The sequence below is a fragment of the Mytilus galloprovincialis genome, chromosome 3 (genome assembly GCF_965363235.1).
Source record: "Mytilus galloprovincialis chromosome 3, xbMytGall1.hap1.1, whole genome shotgun sequence".
NCBI classification, from domain to species: Eukaryota; Metazoa; Mollusca; class Bivalvia; order Mytilida; family Mytilidae; genus Mytilus; species Mytilus galloprovincialis.
Window position 1 is genome coordinate 32,021,444 of NC_134840.1, and position 11,241 is coordinate 32,032,684.

At 32.6% G+C, this 11,241-nt stretch overlaps 1 protein-coding gene across 4 annotated transcripts; it reads left to right on the top strand.

Annotated features, from left to right (window-relative positions):
* Positions 1-2: 2 nt before the first annotated feature.
* Positions 3-6,538, top strand: LOC143067720 (octanoyl-[acyl-carrier-protein]:protein N-octanoyltransferase LIPT2, mitochondrial-like). 4 transcript variants are annotated; one of them, XM_076241190.1, is made up of 4 exons: positions 32-111; positions 2,780-2,838; positions 5,216-5,687; positions 6,144-6,538. In XM_076241190.1, the coding sequence occupies exons 3-4, from the start codon at positions 5,225-5,227 to the stop codon at positions 6,398-6,400; spliced, it is 720 nt and encodes a 239-aa protein (XP_076097305.1). In that variant the 5' UTR covers positions 32-111; positions 2,780-2,838; positions 5,216-5,224; the 3' UTR covers positions 6,401-6,538. The 4 variants fall into 4 exon arrangements, with proteins under 4 accessions (XP_076097304.1, XP_076097305.1, XP_076097306.1 ...); XM_076241191.1 differs by having other exon boundaries at positions 33-111; positions 2,780-2,883; XM_076241189.1 differs by lacking the exon at positions 2,780-2,838 and having other exon boundaries at positions 3-111.
* The last annotated feature ends 4,703 nt before the right edge of the window (positions 6,539-11,241 follow it).

Below are 11,241 nucleotides of genomic sequence, written 5' to 3' on the forward strand. Positions count from 1 at the left end.
AAAATTTCCCATAGTTCAAAACAAAAACAGGAAGTAGCATGCTGTCAAGAAAAATGTCAACAAATACAAATCCGGTCAAATAATTTTGACGTCTAAATTACATGCTAAATGGTATTTCGAAGATTTAGTCATTTCTATCTAATTCCATTTCACCCAAGCCAAGATGTTAATTTTGCTCTGGTCCTAAATTCACAGTGAAATATTTGCCACTGGGCACTGTCCATCATGAATCCGGGTCCGTCCGCCCTGATTCCGGTTCGCCCTAGTTCAGGTTCGCCATAATACCGGTTCGCCCTAAGTCCGTTCGCTCTGATTTTAATTTCTAATATAGTGTTGCATTGTGTGTATAACATAATTGAATATGTTGAAGTCAGTCTACAATTTCGCCGAATATTGTATTATGTTGTCTATAGCTAGCTGCTACTAGGTTATACATTTCTGTATATTTCAGGACTACAAGATATTGTGACTTTATTAAGGTATTGAGGACTAAGTTTCACGGTATCTGTATGTAATTACATTACTAGGAAATAAGTTTCTCAGAATTTCAGCACTACATTGTATTTTTAAATGTAAAAGATTTCAAATTATACCTAATCAGCAATCAAAATTCAATCAACAGTAATTAAAAGTAATTATAAATTAAAGTGTAACAATGCAGCCAAGAATTTTATTTACTAGTAATTAATATAAATTTTGCAAATATTCTGTATTTAATTTTAATGGATATACATAAATTTTAATATATATATATATATATATATATATATATATATATATATATATATATATATATATATATATATATATATATATATATATATATATATATATATATATATATATATATATATATATATATATAACTCGTTCATTAATGTATCATATACATATTATATATGAAAAAAGGGCGAACGAACCCAGGGCGAACGGACTATCAGGGCGAAAAAACTCAGTGCGAACGAACCTAGGGCGAACATGTAATCAGGGCGAACGATCCCGATACCGTCCATCATAGACCCAATACGTCAATAGCCACAATGCATTACGACTGATCAACAGTACACATTCACACACATAGAATAATCACAAATTCTATGCCAACTGTATTTTTAACCATTTTTTTTACGACCCAAATGTAGATTTAACCGTGTTTTTTATGACACTGAGCGAGCAACAGGGGCATTAAATTTTACCCTTGAGCATCTGTACAACTGTCCACTCATCAATAGAACTTATCCCATTTCAGAAAGGCAGTGTCTGCAAGTACCAGCATTCGGGTACATGAAGCCAGGTTGGCCTTCGTAGGCTAAGCGTACCTGCAGCCCATTTTATAATAAACTGGCATATGATCAGGAATTCAACGTGAAAGATACACAAAAAATATCGGTTATTTCCTGATTTTTGTGAATTCAGTGAAGAGAATGGCAATTAATAAATTACAATTTTTATTAAATGTATTTGTTAGAAAAATAGAAATTAAAAGTAAATGCACTTTAAAAGAATAAAATTGTAATGAATTTGAATAAATATAGGTTAATAAAACTTGAGAGTGAAAGTTATTTTCTATTTGAAATTTTGACCTTTCAAATCTTAAAATCTCTGTGTAATCAATTGTTTTCACTAATTGTGATAATTTCCAGGTTCATTTCACATTTTATTCCTGATCCAATGACATTAATTTATAAAACTATGTAAATACATGTAGCCTACAAAGTCAAATTTGGCTATGCATCCCCCCAGACACTGCCTTTCAGAAACTGCACGGCTTGACCTGAGAATCTGTGGCTTTTGAACTATTGACGTCATACATAAATCACTTTTCCATTGTGGTGTCAAATATTTTCTGTTATGATGTAAAAAATTTATGGAAACCTTAAATATGTGATGTCTAGTAAGGGAGCTACCATTTGATTTTTATGGGGGGGCTAGGATGAAAAATTTTGTCCTGCATTTTTTTTTAACTAATCTCTGTCCTGCCTTTTTATTTTTCACTCTGTTTGGTCCTGCTTATTTTTTTGTTTATCCTGACTTTTTTTTACCTAAATTGTCGTCCTGACTTTTTTTTTGGCAATTGTCTCATCCTGCCTTTTTTTTTACTCAAAACTCCTGTCCTGCCTATTTTTTTCAAATTTCATTCTAGCCCCCCATAAAAATCAAATGGTAGCTCCCTAATGGTGATCAAAAAGCAATAAGTTGAACATGTGCGCAAGTCAGTACATCCCTAAATGGGTTTCCACTCTATAACTTTAGGTTGCCGCAATCAAATGTTTTGAAACTTATACATAATACTTCTAACCACAAATTAAAACATTCATAAAGTTTGAATTTGGTTTGCATCAGTTGTATCTTTTTACAGTTATGCACATGGATAAATTTCTGTATTTTTAGTTTCTGTTCTCTAGCTTAAGTTTGCCTCAACCAAATGTTATGAACATTATACACAATGCTTATAATCTCAAAACACAGATAAACATTTGAAAATTGGTTGTGTCACTTTCACAATTCTATAGTTGTGCCCAATTACAAAGATTATTTATGGAAAAACACAATTTTGTATGATGTTTCCAAGAAAAATAAATAAACAGTAGAATTTAAGATGAAATATGAGAAAATAATTCTTGAAATGTCCTTTCAGAAATTAAAAAAAATAAAAATTGTGCCACAGACTTGTTTTCTTTCTACAAAACTGTTTTTGTATCAAAAGAAAAATGTCTACTGAATTAAAAAATTTTAAGGTTGACATTTTCAAAAAGCAGAAGATTTCAAATTTTAACAGGAGGAACGGAAGAAGGTCTGAAAAGCGGGAGATTTTGATTGTCGCCAGAAGAATCACATGTATGAAAACAAATAGTTTATTCCATTGCATATTCCTTTATCAAAGTAAGATTTTCTGAGTTATCTCCCCTTATATAAATACATGTATATGGCAATTCAAGGATTTGTGTCGCTATACAAATCCTTAGGCATTTTTTTTCAGTCTTTATAATATTAAAGATAAAATATATAATTTTTACACGACCGCAAAAATTGAAAATTTTTTGGTCGTATATTGGTATGATGTTGGCGTCGTCGTCGGCGTTGTCGTCGTCCAAATACTTTTAGTTTTCGCACTCCAACTTTAGTAAAAGTGAATAGAAATCTATGAAATTTTAACACAAGGTTTATGACCACAAAAGGAAGGTTGGGATTGATTTTGGGAGTTTTGGTCCCAATATTTTAGGAATTAGGGGCCAAAAAGGGCCCAAATAAGCATTTTCTTGGTTTTCGCACTATAACTTTAGTTTAAGTAAATAGAAATCTATGAAATTTTAACACAAGGTTTATGATCACAAAAGAAAGATTGGGATTGATTTTGGGAGTTGAGGTCCTAACAGTTTAGGAATTAGGGGCTAAAAAGGGGCCCAAATAAGCATTATTCTTGGATTTAACCATAACTTCAGTTTAAGTAAATAGAAATCTATGAAATTAAAACACAAGGTTTATGACCATAAAAGGAAGGTTGGGTTTGATTTTAGGAGTTTTGGTTCCAACAGTTTAGGAATTAGGGGCCAAAAAAGGGCCAAAATAAGCATTATTCTTGGTTTTCGCACAATAACTTTAGTATAAGTAAATAGAAATCAATGAAATGTAAACACAAGATTTATAACCACAAAAGGAAGGTTAGGATTGATTTTGGGAGTTTAGGTCCCAACAGTTTAGGAATTAGGGGCCAAAAAGGGGCCCAAATAAGCATTATTCTTGGTTTTTGCACCATAACTTTAGTATAAGTAAATAGAAATCTATGAAATTTAAACACAAGGTTTATGACCATAAAAGGAAGGTTGGGTTTGATTTTGGGAGTTTTGGTTCCAACAGTTTAGGAATAAGGGGCCCAAAGGGTCCAAATTGAACTTTGTTTTATTTCATCAAAAATTGAATAATTGGGGTTCTTTGATATGCCGAATCTTACTGTGTATGTAGATTCTTAAGTTTTGGTCCCGTTTTCAAATTGGTCTACATTAAGGTTCAAAGGTTCCAAAATTAAACTTTGTTTGATTTCATCAAAAATTGAATAATTGGGGTTCTTTGATATGCCAAATCTAACTGTGTATGTAGATTCTTAATTTTTGGTCCCGTTTTCAAATTGGTCTACATTAAAGTCCAAAGGGTCCAAAAGTAAACTAAGTTTGATTTTAACAAAAATTGAATTCTTGGGCTTTTTTGATATGCTGAATCTTAACATGTACTTAGATTTTTGATTATGGACCCAGTTTTCAAGTTGGTTCAAATAAGGATCCAAAATTATTATATTTAGTATTGTGCAATAGCAAGAAATTTTCAATTGCACAGTATTCAGCAATAGCAAGAAATCTTCAATTGCACAGTATTGTGCAATAGCAAGAAATTTTCAATTGCACAGTATTGTGCAATAGCAAGAAATCTTCAATTGTGCAATAGCAAATATTTTCAATTGCACAGTATTGCGCAATTGCAAGAAATATCTAATTGCACAATATTGTGCAATAGCAAGAAATTTTCAATTGGAGTTATCTTTCTTTGTCCAGAATAGTAGTTGAATCAACTAAAATCATTGTTTTATACAATATACAATGTATATTCACTTTTACTACCAACCAATCTTTACCATTCAGTGTCAGATAACAAGCACTTTATTTTACATTTTGATATTTTATGTTGTATTTAAGAGTAGTTATTGTTGCAAACTCCATTAGAAATTTGAATTGAGATCAGTTTTGGAAAAATGGAAAGGGGAATGTGAAAAAAAAAATGGGGGGGGGGGGTTAAATTTTTCTCATTTCAGATTTCATAAATAAAAAGAAAATTTCTTCAAACATTTTTTTGAGAGGATTAATATTCAACAGCATAGTGAATTGCTCAAAGGCAAAAAAAAATTTTAAGTTCATTAGACCACATTCATTCTGTGTCAGAAACCTATGCTGTGTCAACTATTTAATTTTAGATTTAAATAAGTTTGAAGAAGAAATCTTTAATTGATTTGTAAAATCTTGACATTTGTTTTGTGTAAAAAACCCATATAATGTCAAAAATTTGATCACAATCCAAATTCAGAGCTGTATCACCCTTGAATGTTTTGTCCATACTTGCCCCAACTGTTCAGGGTTCGACCTCTGCGGTGGTATAAAGCTGCACCCTGCGGAGCACCTGGTTGACATTTAAAGTTTTACATTTTACAAGCTTTTTTCCATTACAGACAAAAGCCATGATGAGCCCTTACAACAGGATTGTGAGTGTATTAAATCTTGGAAGAATGGGATTCCTGGATGCTTATAAGGTACAGAACAAATTTGCACGACAGCATTTAGACAGTATGGCAGGAGTGCATGGTGCAAAAGAAGAAAATGTTGTATTACTTGTAGAACATAACCCAGTTTATACCATAGGAATTAGATCTAAAGACTATTCTGAAGAATACGAACAAAAACTTAAGGAGCTAGGTGCTGAATTTCACAGAACAGATAGAGGCGGTTTAATTACCTTTCATGGACCTGGACAACTTGTTGCTTATCCAATTTTAAATCTAAAATATTTTACACCAAATATGAAGTGGTATATTTGTTCCATGGAAAAGGCAATGATTGGAACTTGTAAATATTATGGTCTGAATGCCCATACAACAGAAGATACAGGAGTATGGATTGGAGATAGGAAAATTGGAGCTATTGGTATGTCTGAAAGGTCTTTTTATCATCAATATTAGTTATTTATCAAGACACTAGTTGATATTACAATCATCACAAGGGATAAAGTTTAGCAAAAATAATAGTTTTCACTTTTGGTTTCTTAACCATTAATTGTGAAAGACATTCATCTAGATTTTTTTCACAATTGAAAAATACTCAAAAACTGAAGCAGGAATGAATGATAAAACACTTTATATGTATACTTTTAATTAAAAAAATAAAATATAAAAAAACTGTTTTTGTTTATGTTTAAAATTTCATGAATAAAATTTAAATTAAGCTTCAGCATTCAGTTTGCAAGTCTTATGCTATCATTTTTTTAAGATTTTGTGTTAATGAGTGCCAGAATCAATTTGCAAATCTCTGATACATTTAAAAGTAGCATTAAATTGTAAATAGAATTCTGTTTCAATTTTATCAATTGTTATTATATTCTAGGTGTTCATGGTCGCAGATATGTAACAACTCATGGTGTTTCATTGAACTGTAATACTGATTTGAACTGGTTCAAACATATAGTACCTTGTGGATTAGAAGGAAAAGATGTGACATCCCTTAGTAAAGAAAAGGACTGTGATATAAATATAAATGACGCTGTAAAACCATTTTTAGAAACTTTTCAAAGACAATTTGATTGTCAGTTAAAGTATATAGATAAAGAAACAAAAGAATATAAACACAAAATTAGTATATAACGATGACACATGGTTAAATTTACAAACAACATATATTTTATTTATTTCCACATTCTTATAGATCCATACATTTACATGTATTTCCACATTTTTATAGATCTAACCTTATGACTAATAAAATAAATTGTTTATAAAATGTTTTTTTGTCAAATTGAATTATTTGAAAGATGTTATAAATTTGGGAATAAGAATTTCATTTATAGAGATACATGTTTTGAAAATAATCGTATGTGAACATATGAACAACAGGAGATATGTGTCGATGAAACAACACAATAAACCAAATGATATTGACACTTTGGATTGTGTCTTCGGGAATCGTTTATGGTGCTGTAGAAAAGTGTCTTCCTTCACTTGTCTGGGTAAAAATTCAGTGAAAAGAGCACTGTTTTACTTACCATGATTGATTTGAAGTAAGTAGTCCTAAAGATAATGTTTAACCACAAGTATTACCTATACTTAATATTATCAATGATTCATGAAACTGAGGTCGTAGTCATCTATAATACTAAAATTACGAGGTCCAATTTGTCAGCCGTCATCACGTAAAAACGACGAATCAAAGAATTCAACTTTATACACAACTAATATAGTACAAAGGCGTAGATTAAATTACACCACTCCAGGCCCTTTTGTTTTCCACGTAATTAATATTGCCAATAATTAGGAAGTTCCGGGTTGAGTCCGATACCGATACCAATAGTATAATCACCTGTTACCTATTACCTTATCTGTACGTGACCGACGCACCACCAAACGGTGTATTCAGGATTAATATGCTATATACACGGGTCATAATCACAGGGTTGACACTACTAAATTGTCAAATTGTTACCTATTGTAGTATTTTAATCCGTAAGACTTTCTAAGATAACAATACGAATACTAAAAATCTGGACTAAAAATAAGTTTCAATTTGTTAGCGGGCATGACGTAAAACAGCGAATCAAAGAATTCAACTTTATTTATAACTAGTCTAATAGTAGGACAATGCTGTTGATTAAAAAATACTCCATTCCAGGACCTTTTGTTTTCCAAATAATTAATATTACCAATAATTGATAAGTTCCAGTTCGACGGGTTCAAACAGAAAAATTTGAAAGCAGAGAAAATTGTTTATCTTATAATCGGCATGACTTTATCAGATGACAGTACTAATACTAAGATAAGGCTTGCGCATAGTTATATACTTTAATTCAGTCACGGACCCGCGATATCACGGGTGTGAACAAACCTAAAATTTTACATTAATTGTCAACATCTTTTCATGCACAACTTATAGTAACCCTATTGCTTATAGAAACAGATTAAACCAGAAAACCATTGATAAATGCACCATGAAAATGAGGTTGAGAACAGATAAGACCTGCCAGACAGGCATGGCCCCATACACCAACTATAAAATTGAGAATGGAAATGGGGAATGTGTCAAAGAGACAAAAACCCCGAAAACAGTCGAACAAGTTGACCTATTGCTTTTAGTATTATAAAAACAGATAAAAACAAAACAAGAGTGCACAAGCTGAAATGTCGAATCTTCTTTACTTGCCATTGATTTCATGTTGATACATGTAGTCCTAGATATAAAGCTTTACTACAAGTATCACATAAACTTAATATGATCCAAGAGAACGAGGTCACGGTCAGACAAACCAAACTAGTGTTACATGTACACCTTACAAACATTCAATACACTGAATATAGTTGACCTATTGGTTATACTTTCCAAGACACAGAATTAACCAAGAAAACTAAACATTGATGATCATTGACCAATGAACCATGAAAATGAGGTAAAGGTCAAATGAACGCTGCCAGACAGAGGAGTACACCTTACAATCAATCTTTGCATTAATATAGTTGATCTTTTGTTTATAGTATTTAATAAAACAAGAGTGCATATGCTGAAATGTCTCGCCTTTTTCACTAATCATTGATATTATACTGATAGTCCTAAATGTAAAGCTTTATTACACTGTCACGTAAACTTAACATTAATCAAGAAAACTAAACATTGACCAATGAGCCATAAAAATGAGGTAAGGGCAGATGAACCATGCCAGGCAGACATGTACAGCTAACAATTCTTTCATACAACAAATATAGTTGAGCTGTTGCTTATAGTTTAAGAAAAACAGACCAAAACACAAAAACTTAACACTGTTCAATGAACCATGAAAATGAGGTCAAGGTCAAATAAAACCTGTGCGACTGACATAAGATCATAAAATATTTCCATACACCGAACATAGTTGACCTATGGCATATAGTATTAGAAAAAAAGACCAAAACTCAAAATCTTAACTTTGACCACTGAACCATGAAAATGAGGTTGAGGTCAGATGACACCTGCCAACTAGACATGTACACCTTAAAATCATTCCATATACCAAATATAGTAGACATATTGCATACAGGATAAGAAAAACAGACCAAAACGCAACAAGAGTGCACACGCTGAAATGTCTCGCCTTCTATACTAATCATTGATATTATGTTGATAGTCCTAAGTATAAAGCTAAGCTTTATTACAACTGTCACGTAAACTTAACATTAACCAAGATAACTAAACAAAGACCAATGAACCTTGAAAATGAGGTCAAGGTCAGATGAACCATGCCAGGCAGACATGTACAGCTAACAATGCTTCTATACAACATATATAGTTGACCCATTACTCATAGTTTAAGAAAAATAGCCCAAAACACAAAAACTTAACACTGTGCAATGACAGTGAAAATGAGGTCAAGGTCAAATAAAACCTGGGCAACTGACATAAAGATCATAAAATATTTCCATACACCAAATATAGTTGACCTATGGCATATAGTATTAGATAAAAAGACCAAAACTCAAAAACTTAACTTTGGCCACTGAACCATGAAAATGAGGTCAAGGTCACATGACATCTGCCCGCTAGACATATACACCTTACAATCATTCCATACAACAAATATAGTAGACCTATTGCATATAGTATGAGAAAAACAGACCAAAACACAAAAATTTAACTATAACCACTGAACCATGAAAATGAGGTCAAGGTCAGATGACACCTGCCAGTTGGACATGTACACCTTACAGTCCTTCCATACACCAAATATACTAGCCCTATTGCTTATAGTATCTGAGATATGGACTTGACCACCAAAACTTAACCTTGTTCACTGATCCATGAAATGAGGTCGAGGTCAAGTGAAAATTGTCTGACAGACATAAGGACCTTGCAAGGTACGCACATATCAAATATAGTTATCCTATTACTTATAATAAGAGAGAATTCAACATTACAAAAAAATTGAACTTTTTTTCCAAGTGGTCACTGAACCATGAAAATGAGGTCAAGGACATTGGACATGTGACTGACGGAAACTTCGTAACATGAAGCATCTATATACAAAGTATGAAGCATCCAGGTCTTCCACCTTCTAAAATATGAAGCTTTTAAGAAGTGAGCTAACGCTGCCGCAGCCGGATCACTATCCCTATGTCGAGCTTTCTGCAACAAAAGTTGCAGGCTCGACAAAAACACTGATCAATGAACCGTGAAATGAGGTCAAGGTCAACTAAAACCTGCGCGACTGATATATAGATCATAAAATATTTTCATACACCAAATATAGTTGACCTATTGCATATAGTATTAGAAAAAGACCAAAACTCAAAAACTTAACTATAACCACTGAACCATGAAAATGGGGTCAAGGTCAGATGACACCTGCCAGTTGGACATGTACACCTTACAGTCCTTCCATACACCAAATATACTAGCCCTATTGCTTATAGTATCTGAGATATGGACTTGACCACCAAAACTTAACCTTGTTCACTGATCCATGAAATGAGGTCGAGGTCAAGTGAAAATTGTCTGACAGACATAAGGACCTTGCAAGGTACGCACATATCAAATATAGTTATCCTATTACTTATAATAAGAGAGAATTCAACATTACAAAAAAATTGAACTTTTTTTCCAAGTGGTCACTGAACCATGAAAATGAGGTCAAGGACATTGGACATGTGACTGACGGAAACTTCGTAACATGAAGCATCTATATACAAAGTATGAAGCATCCAGGTCTTCCACCTTCTAAAATATAAAGCTTTTAAGAAGTGAGCTAACGCTGCCGCAGCCGGATCACTATCCCTATGTCGAGCTTTCTGCAACAAAAGTTGCAGGCTCGACAAAAACACTGATCAATGAACCGTGAAATGAGGTCAAGGTCAACTAAAACCTGCGCGACTGATATATAGATCATAAAATATTTTCATACACCAAATATAGTTGACCTATTGCATATAGTATTAGAAAAAGACCAAAACTCAAAAACTTAACTATAACCACTGAACCATGAAAATGGGGTCAAGGTCAGATGACACCTGCCAGTTGGACATGTACACCTTACAGTCCTTCCATACACCAATATATAATACTAGACCTATTGCTTATAGTATCCAAGATATGGACTTGACCACCAAAACTTAACCTTGTTCACTGATCCATGAAATGAGGTCGAGGTCAAGTGAAAACTGTCTGACTGGCATGAGGACCTTGCAAGGTAGGCACATACTAAATATAGTAATCCTATTACTCAAAATAAGAAAGAAATTAACATTAAAAAAATTCTGAGTTTTTTTTTCCGACACAGATATTTCATGTAACAAACTTATAGCTGTTAATTTCTGTGTCATTTGGTCTCTTGTGGAGAGTTGTCTCATTAGCAATCATACTATATCTTCTTTTTTAAATTGTAAACATTTCATTTGCTGCAGAACAACCCATGATGAATCAAAACATGTAAAATGCAAGCAGGGTTACTGTTGTCAGATACATAAAAAAG